A 16,937-nucleotide genomic window follows, 5' to 3' on the forward strand; every position below is an offset into this window, starting at 1 on the left:
TCAGAAATTCTCTTCCGTATTATCTCTACAACAATAACTTACCCAGGGCTTGACTTGTGTCTCTAAACTGTAACACGTAACGTATCCTTCCTCTCCCTTACGCGTAAAAATATCAGGCCCTAATCTAACTCGAAGCCCTGGCACTATAATTTCCCAACTTTTAATTATAGAAAGTTTATTAAATTGTCTAGAAAATTACTTTAACGACGAATTAAGTTGATAAGGTCAAAATTGGGTGACAGAGAGAGCTTAAAAATACTCAAAAAAAAAACATAAATAAAAATATGTATAATTTATTATACTGTAAATCTGTCTATACATGCGTCTTTATACAGTATTGTGTATTTTAATTTATATTTTATTTACAGAATATTCGGGAGGTGAATTCGTTGTATTGTAATCGACTCGGAAAGGGCATCCACGTAGAGTTTCCTGTAAATAATTAATCGGATTATTAAATAATTTTATTGGATATAAATAAAGCTATTAAATTATAAATTAAAGAATACATTGCAAACAAATCTAGACGAATAGATCGAGGTTTTCTAGTTAAATTTAACTCAATTTTACCTACGTATTAACCTTTATGAAGGATTATAGTCTATGTATTGATCCTTATTAACTAAACAAACTTATAAATTGTGAACACAGCTATCCAATACGATAAAGTACCACACAAGAATGGTATTTAGTTCTTATCCTTATTAATATCAAAGCTAAAAAGCCTAATTTATCCATTAATAAGGCTACGAATTACATAGGTATCAAGGACGTTTTAAGACAATCTTCGCCTTACCTGATCTATAAATTATCAAACCTCTCCATAGCCATGTGAAACGTTCTCAAGAAATTATTCATCAGGAAATGAAATTTTCCACATCCCGAGGGCTGAACGAGTCCGATGTTGGTCATCATTTTACATATCTGATTGGGAAGTTCTCCGACGAATCTACCCAAACCTAAGGTCATGATCATGGGAAAGAAGATGGCACCCAAGGCAGTCAACACGGCGGTACCTAATCTGAAACTGGCAATTTCTGTGTCCTGTTCGTTATTTTCGGCTGAACAAAGAGTCAACAGGAGAAAAATCGACACGGCGTACCACCTCATCTTCTATCGATGGAGGAGGAGGAGGCAACCTTAACACGACCGTCGACGAGATGTTAAAGGTTTACGTCACCCCAAAACTACATTTTATATAAGTATACTCCCGGAACAAGAACTCGGACTATCCCTGGGGGGATTATATGTGACTGGGGTTTCTACCAATTGGATTCTTTGAATTGTCGATGGGTGATGAAAACACCAGAGGCTGCCACCCCATCTTACCAAACTGCCCCCTAATAACTAAACCGATGAACTTTGTGGGCACGGGTGTAATTTAAGAGTCCTTTAATCATATTTTTCCTGGTGATTTTCCTAGAATTAAAGGAATAACATCTTAACCTGCATTGCTTTGGGTTACGCCTCATTCTTTTTTTATTCTTCTGGTTCCCCGAGGAGGGATGCCACGATTAATTTAACTGATAAAGTATTTTCCATTGGTTAACAGGTTCGAGTTAACGAGGAAAAGCTTTTTTTTTTCTTTTTAAAAAATTAAATTATCTTATTTATAAACAATTCCAACTGGTTTTAAAGTGGTTAGATTAGTTTTATGCCGCGTCGGATACGAACCGCATACTGATGAACGTTACACAGGTTTATAACGTTAATTCTGTTTAATACGAGTAGAAAATTAAATACGTTTTACATTATTTAAACTTTATTATCGATAAATTAAAATAATACAATAAAAATATATCGGAAATTCTCAACTGGTAGTACGCGAACGTATAGGGGGTGCACCAGAAGGATCGTCTACACACGGGGAATAGGCGAGTAAAAAAAAGGTTGAAAACCGCTAAAATACGTTTTACATGTTATTATAAATGAAAATTTTGGCTGTTTTCTCGGACTAGAAAGTTTCTTCTTCTAAAAACTTCGTTTTCTGACGCTCTAAACGGGAAAAATACAATTAAACATGGCTTCAATTGTATAAATAATGGGTATTTAGCACTAAAAAAAACCTTACCTCTACTGATTAGAAAATCGGTCCATTGCTAGGTGTAAATTTCTCATTAAATGATCCAAGAAATATCGATTATATCTTGTACATCCCATAGTGTTGGGTATACCCAAGGTATCAAAAAGCGAACAAAACATTTTGGGTACGTTTGTAGCGTAACGACCGAGTCCCATAATAAAAACAATGGGCATAACGAGTGCACCCATAAAACTCAACAAGTTCAAACCCATTCTAGAAGTAGCCATTTCGGTGTCTCTATTATCATCATCATCTATGGCAAAGCAATCGGTTAGTAGTAAGATGCTTATAATCATCATCCGGATCATCCTCTGTAATTTTTGAGTACCGCACATCATCCTCCGTACGTTCTTTTGAAGTTTTTGTAAATGTTGCTAACATTATATATACCCTACCCGGAACTGGGTTGACCTCCCGAAGGCTCACCTCGATTTATTAATTCGAAATCGACCCCCTTTAATTGTGTTGCCTTATACAAAAGTGTACGGAGAAGTAACGTGGTCGAACCTGGTAGAATTCAAACGAGTGGCGAAATTTGGTGGGATAATTCGAATTTATCTTCCATATTCTTCTTGGAATTTTCAGGAACCAGCTTAAAAAAAAACCTGATATTTGGGTAACGCTTCGATTTCCACCCCTCTTTCGAGGTCATTTGTTAAAGGTCAGTACGAATTTCTCTATCGAATATGAAGATTTTAAACACAATTAATTAATTTATATATATATATATATAGATTTAATATACTTTCGTGTAATTATAGAGTTATTTATTTATTTTATTTTATTTTTCTAGAATTTGGTACGATTCTCTAATGTAAAACTTAACTGGTAATTCAGGAAATCAACTTAATGCCTCCAATTAATTAAAGAAAAAAAATTTAAATATCTATCGTTTATTTTAATTGGTTACAAAGATAAGTGTAACTGACGCTGATTTGTCGGGAGATCGTCGCGCCCTCTTAATTAACTTTATTGTCACGTTACTGATGTAAGAAATGACGTAAGAATACGGTTAGCCATTTTGTTTTTTTAAGCACGTTTTCTTGGTAAATTTTAGAAGAATTTTTGAAAAAGTATTCCTAACTAGCAGCCTCCTCGGACCTCCTATTGAGAGCGACCCGAGGCGCGGGAGGGTTCCTTAATTTTTAGTCAAAAAATGACGTTTTATCACCGGAATCTCTTCCTAGATCCGGTCCACAGGGATTCGTGGATTCTTTACACTAGAATCTCGTGTTATTTCTTTAGTTTCCTTCTATTATTGTCACTGGTTACGATTGCTTTCAGGCATTATCACAAGGTGGAATAGTTCGGTTCGTATTTTACTTAACACAACGTATTATTATTGTCTGTGTGCGAAACCTCTAACCCTGGTACGTAGCACGAATGGCACTGTCTTGTGTCAAACGTTAAATCGAATCATCCGATCGAGAAAACTTCGATTTAACGTTGTTTATCATGGAAGAAACGAAGATATTTCTTTGGTTGTTAGGACGAAAGATCTCCAGGAAATGATTTCTTTTATTGTTTTTCTTTTTATGGTGAACCACCTGCAAGGACAACAATGGGATATTCCACAAGGATTCTTAAATGGAGAAAGGAAATGTGAGAAATAAAGGAGCGGCGAAGGACTTGGAAATAAAGTGGAAAAAATCCTAAAGCGATTTAAAAAATAAATAAATAAATAAATAAATTTGAGAAAGGGTTTTAAAGGGCGAAAGTTATTTTGCAAGGTTACGTTTTGATTTTCACGTGAGGTCCATTTTTCCGGTAGAAGTGGAATGTGACGTTTAAGCGCGCGATAGAAAGGCTCGTCGAATGAGCCTTTTTTCATGTGTTATTCGGTGGCATTTTCGATGGATATTCACAAAAAAAGGTAAGAAGCCCTATACCGATAGTTAGAGTTACATACTGTACACGTTTCGGGCAGAGCGTTGTGGATAATAAATTCGACGATTACGCTTTTGCTGTTTTTCCGTTTTCTTCTGTTTTTTTAGATCTTAATTAACCATGCCCTTTTTAAAAATAGAAATCCCCGAAATATAATCTCTTATCGCGAAATATCGATCGCGAGACTGCTTGAGTCGCGTGCGATAGTGTCGATGGAATAATGCCCTCTCGTTAAGATAAACAACCTGGAAGTAGTTTGTACGTTAGTACCAACAACCTCTCGCTCTTGATTAATTATTTTCTCTCACTCGGATCATAATCATATCGCTCTTGATTCATCATCCTCTCGCTCTTGATTCATCTTCCTCTCGCTCTTGATTCATCATCCTCTCGCTCTTGATTCATCTTCCTCTCGCTCTTGGTTCATTATCCTTTCGCTCTCGGGTCATCATCATCTCATGAGCTTCTTTGGACTATCTTCCATGCGTCATTTTGGGGTGAAAAACGCGCAGCATCGCTGCACGATGCGTTAATTTCTTATAACTTAGTGTCTATACTTCTTCCAACAATACAGTTTTTCAAAATTTTTTTTGTCAATTTTTGAGGACCTGTAAGAGAGATAAGTCAATGACATCGGGAAGGTCAAAGTTCGATTCTCTTCCCCATTCTTCTAACTTTGTCTAGAAAATAAATAAATAAACGGCAGATTACAACGTAAACGGGTATCCTCGTACACAGTTTCTTGACATTCCTATTCCCAAAGATGATTTCCTACTTCGTAACAATGGGAGGAGTGGAAGAAAGAGAAATTAATATGGCGTCGGTGTCGAAAATTAAAATAATTAATTGATACGATCGGTGAATTAATTAATTTTTAATTCGTACGGACTGGACAGCGATTGAAAACATAAGATTAAAATAAAATAATACGAGAAGTTTCAGCGTTAATTAATAAATAAAATTCGTTTTTTAAATTTAAGAAATTTGATTATTTAATTTTAAAACATCGGAAATCCTTACCTATACTGATTAGAAAATCGATTTAGATGCGAGTTTCTTGTCAATTTATCCAAAAAAGATATCCTCATGCATCCCCCTCGAGGTTTTCCATACCCAACACTATACAGTCGACCCCCTATAACACTGTTGATTTTTCCGTTTTATATGAATTCCATGTTGTACGAGTCACTTACATTTTACAACATGGAATTCATATAAAACGGAAAAATCAACAGTGTTATAGGGGGGTCGACTGTAACTTTTTCCAACGGGAGATCTTTCGTTTGTCAAATCAATACGAGTACGCTTTAAATAAATCAGATTCGATCTGACGGTAGCCATTTTGAAATCCTGAGCAACGTAATGGGTCCTCCAGAGCATCCATCCTTTGTAATTTGCGAGTACCGTTCAATATGTAAATCCTGCCAACATTACTGCTGCACTAAACTGGGCTGACCTACCTCTCGATTTATTAATGCGAAATCCACCCCTTTAATTGTGCTGATGTACAGAAAAGTGTACAGCAAAGATTCTTTTACGTTTCAAACAGAAGAATCGTTAAAATATTTTTATATAGCAGCATCCTCGGTGCAGAGGTAAGGAGGTCCTACCTCCTATCGAACGACCCGAGGCGCGGGAGGGTTCCTTAACGTATTTTTGTGACGTTTATCTCTTCCTAGATCCGGTCGGGTCTTTACTTTATTTATATTTAAAAGTGAAATTCGAACCAAGATCCATTAGGGTACAGATTTTTATCAAGTATTCTGATCAAGAACTGAATGGCAAAAGCGAATAAATCAGATAATCATTTCAAGTAACTACAGACTTTGCGAGAACAAGTCGTTATATCGAATTTTAATGCATAAAATCGTTAACAATGCCAGGTGTAGTAAATACAGGAGGAATCGAGAGATTCATGCTGTTGAACCAGTATAATTCAAAGCGTGTATTTGAACCATCCCGGTTCAACGGCATGCATGAATTTACGATGGAATCGAGGATTCAGCGCGGATCCTCGATTACAAGAGTGCTATTTTGTCATTAGTCCACTTAAAAATACTTTATTTTAAAAATTCATTTTATTACAATAATCCGAATGGAATTCTTTCAATACTCGGAACACTCGTGATACCATTCTAGACAAACGTGGCACTGCAAACAGTTCTCCACCTCGGAGCATCTACTGTCCAAACACACACTGTGGCACGCTTTCTCTTGTGTTTCTCTTCCCCTTCTTGATTTCGATACGCCTTTTCTCCACGGATCCACTTTGGATCCAGTTCTTTTCCTACTTAGAACTTCTGCAAGATACTTCTTTTCTGCAATAGGACTCAAAGAGTCTACAGATGGTTCCTCCCGCGTGTCTGCTGCATCCGAATTGTGGTTAGTTTCCTCAAGTGGACAGGGTAATATGTACTCCGTGCTAGTAGAGGGCATAACTAGGGCATCCGTAGAGAAAGTGGATAATTGAAGTGGCACCGGTTCCGGGAGGATAAAGGCTAGAGACGAAAATGCTTCGGGGTTATAGGGATAGATGCCCGTTGCTTCGAATCCTTTGACTGCATTTTCTAAAGTTGCGGATTCGTTCCAAGCTTGTTCGAATATACCACCGAAGGTCAACTTAGAAATGGTTTTGTCGCGATGGCAATTTAGCCAACGCGCTGCAAAATGGTTATAATTACTTTTAAAGGGGTTTAAGAAAGACACTTCGATGGGTTGAAGCGCTCGAGAGGTGTATAGAGGCAAGAACAATAGTTCGATGTCGTTTTTCTCGCACATCTCCACGCACATGAGAGTGGATAAACACTGCTGTCCGTCCAGAATGAGGACCACCTTTCCGGGTGTCCTGTACTTGTTAAAATGCTCTATCCATTCGAGGAATACCTCTTCGTTGATCCATCCACGTTTGGTCAGGCGCACTTCCGATCCAGAGGGAAGATTGTTGGAAAATTCGAGCCGTTTCCTGACCCCTTTGAAGACTATAAACGGAGGAATGTAAGATCCTAGAGCGTTTACGCAGCCGATGATCGTGGCCTTTTCTCCACTCTCTACTTCTTTCTTACCCTTTTGTTTATAGTTAAGTGGTAGGATAATTTCGTCTTGGTTGTAGATGCACTCGGGACGATCCCTCAAGTCGAATTCCTCCACCAGACTCTTCAAATCGTTATAGAACTGCTGAGCTCTGGTTTTCATTTTACCGCACGATGCTCTATCGTTAGATAATCTGTCTGATATCCGAGGTTTTCTCTTGACGAAGAGCTGAAACCAATCCTCTCCCGCCATTTGCTTTTTCTCGTTGAAGCTATGCCTAAAATTATGATCGACCACAAATTTATAAGTGTATTGTCGGATCATCTTCGGCGTCAGGCGGAAACCACGTTTGGACAAATGAACCAATCGTTCCGTCAGAGCCGCTTCTACGTCGGGAGGCAAAACGGTTTTCCTCCCCGTGCTGCCTATCTCCATCCCTTCGGGAGCCGACGTTCTCCTTTGCAAACTAGAAATTGGCACATTGTACAATTCCGCCGATCTCCTCAGCGAAAGTTTGCCTTCTTTGACGCTCTTCACTGCTTCTGCCATGGCTTCTTTGGACCATCTTCCACGCGTCGTTTTCGGTACGTAATGGCGCGGCATCTGCAACGGGATCACACTTTAATTAATGTAACGCGGCATCGGTGCATTTCTATTAAATTACATACAAATCTAAGAAAAGTATCGTTCTATTAACGTATGACACAACAATCCTAGATCTTAAATTAGTGATATGCCAAGGGGGGAGGGGGGTGCCTCCCGGAAGAAATTTCTATGGGAAAATGGTGTTAGACACGTGAAGAAATCCACGCGGTCGGGTGCAAACCCGCGACCAACTACTAGTGTTTAGTGGTGTTATCCACTCCACCACGGGTGGGTCATTACAACAATACATTACGATGGTAATTTCTTCTACAATTTACGAAATAATTACACTACTCATTATTTCTTTTAACTAAATATCTACACTCGAAACAATAGGCGATCTATCGAATTCTTACACAGATTTTTTTAGTCGATTGTTAATGTTTTTGTACATCCTGTACGATTAAACAAGTCGATAACATCTTCGAACGGGTCAAAAAATTCCCAATTTTTCCACGTTAAACTATGCAAAAAACAAACGACTGATTATACTACGAACGAGAATCCTAAATTAGTTTAAGTTCCCGAATCTATGCCCTTTGTACACGGCATTAATTTTGGATCTATATTCCTATTCCCAAGGAAGATTCCCTTACTTGATAACAATGGGACGAGTAGAAGAAAGGGAAATTAATACGGCGACGATACCATAGATTAATTAATATAATTAATCGATAAGATCGGTAAATTGAATTAATTTTTAATAGTGTATACTAGAAAATAATTATAATTACTGTATTTTAATGTTACTGTCGTTCGTGTACGGTAGCTGTGACCCTCCCTAATCAGACAAGAGGCCTTCCTTCGTTAATTAAACAATAATGGACAATGTATAAATTGCTTTTATTAACAAAAACGAGGCCCCACGTAACGTGAGGCCCTATTTTATAGCTTGTTTGACACCGAACGTAATCACGTGTTCACCGACGTCATCGATTTCAAGCCCCTTCCTTCTATTTAAGCCAGAAAACGTAATTTTAATGGTTTCCCCAAGGGTTTTTTAATTTTAATTTCTTGAAAGTTAAGAGTTTTATGTTTAAATTTAGTAAATATCGATTAATTAGAATTCAATTTAATTTAAATAATCTAATACTCGTTTGTTTATCAAGTAGCATAGGATAGACAAGGTTGAGATGTTACAACTTCGATGTTATTTTTGTATAGAGTAAATCTGATCTAAATTTACGGGAAAATAATCTTTTATATATTTTAAAATAGTAAAGGCTTCTTAGTATAATTAATATTATATTATAGGTAATATAAAAGAAGTTACATATAACGAGGAAAATAATATTTAATTAGTTGAAGTTCGAATTCTAATTTTCAACCGGTGGGTCGCGATCCCATTAGAAGTAATCTCGAGTATCGTTAATTTTAGTTTATTTACGCGATGTTTCTACACGTAAGGAGAATATATATAGTTTTTTTTCGGTTGTAGACATTAAAAACATGCAAAATTCAATTAAAAATGAGTATTTTTCCATAAAATATGTATATAAATTCTTCGCTTAGTAGTATGGCACTCCCTATACAAATAAATGAGTGTGATCCTACCAAGACCCCACTACAGAACCTTTTTGAGAACTTTAAAGTGTTTATCACCGTTTTATATTACTCGAGTCGTAATTTTATCGACGAACTACGTTACGCGCGGAAGAATCGATTCCGAGTGGCCGTGTTTACTAACACAATACTCGTACTAATCCGCACGTTCCTTTGTTTATTTCGAATATTTGTTGTTTTATTTTCTTGACGTCACTTCCGTTTTTTTTAAATTTATAATATAACTAACGGACACCGAGAAGACCGAAACTGGCCGCAAATTACGTGTTTATTACTGAAGTAACACGTGTTCTGTATTAATCTATCATCCTAAATGATGATGATGATGATAACAATTAGTTTCTTCCCGGTTTTAACAATTATAAAATCGGAGTAGAGAACGTATTTAAGATAACAGAAACAAGCGCGAGCGTAAAGTCTCCACATTCAATATGGACGTGGAGATCGATCTAATTCACCCCATCCTTCTCTCCCACTTTACCCCGAAACTACGTTAGTCTCGTGCCAAAGGAATTAAGTTTGCCCACCCATTAAACTTACCTTAATCTTGTGTGAAGATCGTAAGGTGTACAACGTACAATAGGGAGTGAGGAATCGTAGGGTAACGTTAACAATTGTAGTTAGTTGGATGTTAGAGGTGTGGCCACGTTGCCACTGCTGGAAGCTAGAAATCTCTGGCAACGTTTACTAAACGTTAGTTAAAGGCGCGCGTGCACTTAACCATCACCAAACGAGATTTTCTCTTCACCCCGCTAAACAAATCATTTTTATATAGGCCTATATTTTCTCTTGTTTTCTCTATTTAAAATTCGAAAGTACGCTCCGACCTTCGATAACGGGTGGCCGTTGTTCGCAGGTTCGACCGTGTAGCACGTAAAAGGTGGTGTCGAGATGCATCTAAAAATATCCCCAATTTATTTTTAATATATAATGCGGTTATTATAATCGCTGATAATGTTATTAATCGGATATTGTTATCACAATTAGACGCTCAATTGAAATTAGTTTTAAATAATCCGCTTATTATACTCGAATTTTCGGTTATTGTTATCGGTTGTGATAATTACACTTAGGACAAACGATACGAATCCTTTAGGGGTGAACGGTGTAATAAATCGAGTTTAATAATGAAAATTTTAAAATAATCTATCGGCCGGTTATTGTTATCAAAAGTTACGAGTTCCAAAAGTGATCGTAATAAGCGGATTTCGCTATACTGTACGTCTAAAAATCACGTTAATCCTCACATAGAGCGCGTACAACGTGTAAAACGTGTAAAAACCACCCCAAATTTTCTATAACTCATCCAAAAATCCACATTAATCCTCGCGTACAACGTCAAAAAACACCCGAATTGCACTCTAAAAAATCACGGGTGCGATCGATCTAATTGATGTAGCATTTTTTTAAATTAAAATATATATATATTGGTGTATTTAATAACATTTCAATTGCACAGACACACAAACACACGCCCCAAAAAAAATTTAGACAAAGGTTACANAGCTTTTTTTTTTCTTTCTTTTTAAAAAATTAAATTATCTTATTTATAAACAATTCCAACTGGTTTTAAAGTGGTTAGATTAGTTTTATGCCGCGTCGGATACGAACCGCATACTGATGAACGTTACACAGGTTTATAACGTTAATTCTGTTTAATACGAGTAGAAAATTAAATACGTTTTACATTATTTAAACTTTATTATCGATAAATTAAAATAATACAATAAAAATATATCGGAAATTCTCAACTGGTAGTACGCGAACGTATAGTGGGTGCACCAGAAGGATCGTCTACACACGGGGAATAGGCGAGTAAAAAAAAGGTTGAAAACCGCTAAAATACGTTTTACATGTTATTATAAATGAAAATTTTGGCTGTTTTCTCGGACTAGAAAGTTTCTTCTTCTAAAAACTTCGTTTTCTGACGCTCTAAACGGGAAAAATACAATTAAACATGGCTTCAATTGTATAAATAATGGGTATTTAGCACTAAAAAAAACCTTACCTCTACTGATTAGAAAATCGGTCCATTGCTAGGTGTAAATTTCTCATTAAATGATCCAAGAAATATCGATTATATCTTGTACATCCCATAGTGTTGGGTATACCCAAGGTATCAAAAAGCGAACAAAACATTTTGGGTACGTTTGTAGCGTAACGACCGAGTCCCATAATAAAAACAATGGGCATAACGAGTGCACCCATAAAACTCAACAAGTTCAAACCCATTCTAGAAGTAGCCATTTCGGTGTCTCTATTATCATCATCATCTATGGCAAAGCAATCGGTTAGTAGTAAGATGCTTATAATCATCATCCGGATCATCCTCTGTAATTTTTGAGTACCGCACATCATCCTCCGTACGTTCTTTTGAAGTTTTTGTAAATGTTGCTAACATTATATATACCCTACCCGGAACTGGGTTGACCTCCCGAAGGCTCACCTCGATTTATTAATTCGAAATCGACCCCCTTTAATTGTGTTGCCTTATACAAAAGTGTACGGAGAAGTAACGTGGTCGAACCTGGTAGAATTCAAACGAGTGGCGAAATTTGGTGGGATAATTCGAATTTATCTTCCATATTCTTCTTGGAATTTTCAGGAACCAGCTTAAAAAAAAACCTGATATTTGGGTAACGCTTCGATTTCCACCCCTCTTTCGAGGTCATTTGTTAAAGGTCAGTACGAATTTCTCTATCGAATATGAAGATTTTAAACACAATTAATTAATTTATATATATATATATATAGATTTAATATACTTTCGTGTAATTATAGAGTTATTTATTTATTTTATTTTATTTTTCTAGAATTTGGTACGATTCTCTAATGTAAAACTTAACTGGTAATTCAGGAAATCAACTTAATGCCTCCAATTAATTAAAGAAAAAAAATTTAAATATCTATCGTTTATTTTAATTGGTTACAAAGATAAGTGTAACTGACGCTGATTTGTCGNATTATTAAAATAGTATAAAATAAAACACTTTTATATATTTTATTTTTAAATAAAAAAGAAAAATCAAATTTATCTTCTTATTTTTTTTTATTATTATAATAAATGATGTCATCAGAAAAAAGTCAATAAATTTTTATTTAAAGAATACCGGAATACTAAAACAAACTAAATAATTTATCTCATTCTCTTCAAAGACCAATTGGATTTATTTTTCGTGAAGATGACTGCCAAAAGATGTCATTTAAATACGAAAAGAATGCAATTTTATTGCGTCGATGAACTTTCTCTTTTATAAAAATGTCTTAAAACTTAACAATTAAAGTTTTTGTTAAACTGTTATAATTAATTTTGAAAGAGAATTAACTGAATCTTATAAATTTATCGTTTTATTGCCTAGTAATTAAAATACTTGATCAGAAAAAGTATTTTCATATTTAATTCCTTCTGTTTTTTTTTCTGGACAGGACTATATGTATATAAATAGAGCTAAACATTTTACTTCAAAGTTGTTGCTAGAAAGATTATAATCAATCGATTTTAGTAAAACTATTGATTACGCAAGTGTGTTGTCCCCGGGAAATATTTTAGGTGATCGACCGACGTTGGTTGGCCGGCCACTTACGACAAACTGCCCTACGAACCTCAGTAAATAATAATAAAAACAATATTTATAACTTAATAGCATAATAATCCATATTCTGGTTGTCTTTAATAAAACTATACATTTTTATTTTTTTACTAGCTGCAAGGACCCGCTTCGCTGGGTTNAAAAAAAAAATCAAGTCCAAATGGTCTTCTCCGTGATATTAACGGGTCAGCATCTAAAAAAACAAGAAGAATCACTCGACCTCTTCCCGATATATTAATTCATATGAAAAAAAAATGGAGTCGTTAAACCAGTAGAGCTGGTTCCTTCCTGACATAAACGGCAACAAATCAACTCGACTGTAAAAGTTCAACAACGATTCAAACATTGCTGTGTTTATTTATTTTGTAATTTAAAAGTTTACTCACCAACATAAAAAAACACGGGTTGTTCTTCAGTATTTCTTGTCCACTTCTTCCAACGCTCGAAGTACTTTTTCTAACGTGTCGGTCACTTTGTTCATCAGGTTTGGTGTTATTTTAGGAAAGCTGATCGTTCTCCCTTCCCTGAAGAACAGGGCGCTTCCTAGAAGAGGTAACACCAGAGCCCCAATGCCCATCATCAGTAACATGGGAGCTATGGAAGAAACCACGGAAGTCAGGCTTCCCAAATTGAAAAGGCCCGCTAGTCCTGGGGAACTCTGTCTGGAGGTTAAGGCTTCTTCGGCAAGACAGACGGCACCGGATGCCAAAAATACCATAAATGACACCAGCCTATCCATCTAAACACACATAAGATACTCGGTTAATTACAATACCAACGTGGATCTTAAGTGTTATTCTTAGACTTACCTTTAACGCTCGACGTGGTTTTAAAACTAAAGCTAGTCGGACAGGTGGGCTTTTATAGGAACCACTCTAAACACGTGGTGGATCTGGCTTTGGTTGTTTCGCTCCACACTATTGGTCGAGGGCGTGAGGACGTCACGAATTAGGTCGATAGACTCGATACGTCGAAGCGTCTCGCACAAAATTCGGATATAAACAGTAATTGTGGAAGTATTTTTAAAAAAAGGAAAAAAAAGGGCCTCTTACTGACGTCACACGCGAATGTATACCGTGTTAGTGTCTTAGTGAATGAATAATGAGGCATTTATTGGAGCTCCACCCTCGTTTATGCGAATCCCTTATCTTAATTCCTGTTTGAATCCGTAATTAGGTAATGGTGTTAAGTAGGTGTCTAGAAAAATGGTAACATAACCTCGAAAAAACACAATACAGAAATCGTCCTCCGATCATATAAAAAAAAAACAAAGTCGTGTTTTGTACGAAAAAAAAACGCTTTAAAAAGAACGCAAAAGTGAGTTGTTTTTGGTTCGAAAAACACCGAATTTTTACCTAGACATTTAGATCTTGGACCCTTTTTAATTGTAATTGTAACGAAATACCAAATGCCGGTTCAAAATCAACACAAAGAAATCATCCCACGATGGAATTTTCTTAAAAATTTACCCCCGATTAGCGATACCAGCGAGTTTTTTAACGTTTAACACTCTAAAATAACACACAAAACTGAATTTTTTGGTTACAAAAAACACGAAATATTAGCCTAGAAATAAAAAAAAAAAAAAAACACCATCGCTCTATAGGGATTATTTTAAATTGTAACTTAAAACACTACAAAATCAACTAAAATAACACAAATTTACCCTCAATCGTCTATACAAAACGAGCTAATTTTTAAATATTTAAACGTTTTAAAAAACACACAAAACCGAGTGTTTTTTGGCCTCAGAAACACAAAAAAATTTAGCCTAGAAATTAGAAAAAATTTAATAACTTAATTATAATTTGAATCAGTCGTGCCTGTCCAACACAATATAAAAAAAAAGATAATGATTTAATGGTGATTTTTTAAGGGTCTTAATTCGGAATTAAGGAGGATTAATTGATACAAACGTTTGAAAAGGTTATTTTTTGATGTGTATGGAATTTATTTTTGTGTTAGCAGAAACAAAAATAACTGACTCGTGGCTACGGATGAAGTGTTCTTTCCCGGATTAAAACAACACGCCAACTGTTTGACTCTTCGATTATTCAACGTTTCGTGGTAAAGTGAATTAACGTTGACTTCAATTTTTTTTTTTTTTTTTCTGATGCGGCTCGAACCCAATTTGTAGCGATTCGTTTAAGTTTTAGCCGAAAAAATTTATGATAATTAAAAGAAAAACGAAAGAAAAAAAAAAGCCCATTGATTTGGCCGGAAATTTGTCATTTGGTATCTAATTTAGCCTAGAAACCAATTAATTTTACGTCTAATTCGGTTATAGCCAATAAAATAAAATAATTTAACAACAAAATTAACTATAGAAAGCGATTAAAAACTGGAATTAAATTTGAAAGAAACACGAATTAAGTCACGACAAATTTAATTGTCTCCCGAAAAAAACACAATTTACTGGTGTAAAACTAATTAAATTCCATATTTTTCCGAAAAACACACACACACACCAATTGCTCGAGAAAGGATCGAAATTTGGAAGAATTTCTTTCCTAAATCTTAAAAAAAAAAAAAAAAACAAAAAACAATCTGAAAGGAAATGAAGAGAGGAAAGGAAACGTTACGTCCCTCCGAGGCACTAGGGAAGAACTACCGAGGGTCCGCATTCTTACAGTAAATCGGGTCAGCAAAGGTCACGTAACCTCTGGAAAAAGGGCGAGTTTACCTTTCTGTATCGCGCGTCACGTGACATTCGGCAAAAAGGGTAAAATTATTTTTAGAAACCGTCGTCCGGATAATTAATTATCGTCGATTACGTTGGTATGACGTAAGAATCGAACGCCATTACAAATTTCACCCGAAAATTTCTATGCCTTCGGGATCCATTACAAATTTATGAGCCCACTTAACGCGGGCGAGAAAGTATTTAAACCCGTGATCTAAAAATAAAAAAATATATATATCCACCAGATTAGTCTCCTAAGAGTCTAATTACAATACAAATTTTAAAAATGCCAAGGAATTTATTACGTTTAAGACACACAAAACCCAAAAGGTGCAGTAGGATTTAAGCGAACGTGGCTATTTTTATCGAATAAATTAACGTTTTTTTTTTAAGTTCCTCGACCGTATATAAATCTGTTCTGACGTCATTATTCGTTATAAACGATATAAATTGACGATCCTACGACGTAATTTACCATTTCCCGACGAGTTTTGTCATCGCTTCGATATGCAAATGAGGACGTATTTCCTCATTTGCATATCGTAAAGACGAAGCGTCAGAGCTCGCTCCAACTGTACGTGAGCGTTTATTTAAGCAAATTTTTTAAAATTAATATATCAACACACTAAATAAACGTTTACCCATCGAGAAACGTTAATAGAGTTTAGATAATCCATGGATGACGTCAGCGGCGGAGTAAATATACCCTCAAAAATCACGGATTTTCCCTCCCCCCCAAAAAAACGATCGTAACGAGTGACCAACTTAAGGCGAATCGTGCAATGATGCAATAAAGCATCATTGTGTGTATATATATATATATATATATAACTGATTTTCCCGGATTAGTGGCGGTCATTGGGTCATGGGCAACGGGGAACGAATTCGGGCGCCATGCTATTAATTAATTCGATTCTTACCACCAATTAATTGTAATTAACTGGTATTCGAATCCAGCGTTTCTGCCAGTTTCTCCGCGAAATACTCAGCCAGCCGGTCACGTGACAGGCGTCCCGAATTATTTTTTTTTTTCTCGCTGCGGGCGAGATGAGGCCATTGGGTTAAAAGTTCATACGGAAGCGCTCCAGAAGGAAAAGTCGTAGGACCGTTCTGTCCACATTTCTATATATACATTATACACATAAAACGCGCGTTTAAACTCTTCGAGAATTGATCAATTATTAATCCGCGCATTTAATGCTTGTTTAAACCTGTCGATTCCGGAAATGACACCGAATCCCGTGTGTTACGTCGATCGCGCGCGCGGTTTTACGTAAGCGGTATTATTTGGACGAGTTGTAAGCGCCGTAACGATTGGTTTGTTACGCGAATTGGTGAACGTTTGACATTTCGGGTATGGTTTAATGGGTTAACGTCGTGGCCATGTCAAACGGTTGCCGTTCCTATTTTAAAACGGCGATTGTGTGTCGCCGTGTGATTAAATATTTCGCCAAAC

General features: G+C 36.0%; 1 protein-coding gene and 1 long non-coding RNA gene across 2 annotated transcripts; both read right to left on the reverse strand.

Moving 5' to 3' along the window:
• Positions 1-354: 354 nt before the first annotated feature.
• LOC111633054 lies at positions 355-1,175 on the reverse strand. The gene is made up of 2 exons (XR_002758001.1): positions 797-1,175; positions 355-432 (listed from the first exon to the last, which is right to left on the reverse strand). It is a non-coding gene; the product is annotated as an uncharacterized LOC111633054 (long non-coding RNA).
• A 4,816-nt stretch (positions 1,176-5,991) lies between these two features.
• On the reverse strand, positions 5,992-9,864 carry LOC111633062. Its single transcript, XM_023377589.1, has 2 exons — positions 9,749-9,864; positions 5,992-7,603 (listed from the first exon to the last, which is right to left on the reverse strand). Exon 2 carries the CDS (start codon positions 7,601-7,603, stop codon positions 6,077-6,079), a length of 1,527 nt encoding a protein of 508 aa, XP_023233357.1. The 5' UTR covers positions 9,749-9,864; the 3' UTR covers positions 5,992-6,076.
• Between the last annotated feature and the right edge of the window lie 7,073 nt (positions 9,865-16,937).

The sequence above is a fragment of the Centruroides sculpturatus genome, unplaced genomic scaffold, assembly GCF_000671375.1.
Source record: "Centruroides sculpturatus isolate CEXI.00-Female unplaced genomic scaffold, Cexi_2.0 scaffold110, whole genome shotgun sequence".
Lineage (NCBI taxonomy): Eukaryota > Metazoa > Arthropoda > Arachnida > Scorpiones > Buthidae > Centruroides > Centruroides sculpturatus.

What these genes read in the sequence shown, in the direction of transcription:
- LOC111633062 (XM_023377589.1), bottom strand. Translation starts at nt 7,603, where the DNA reads ATGCCGCGCCATTACGTACCGAAAACGACGCGTGGAAGATGGTCCAAA.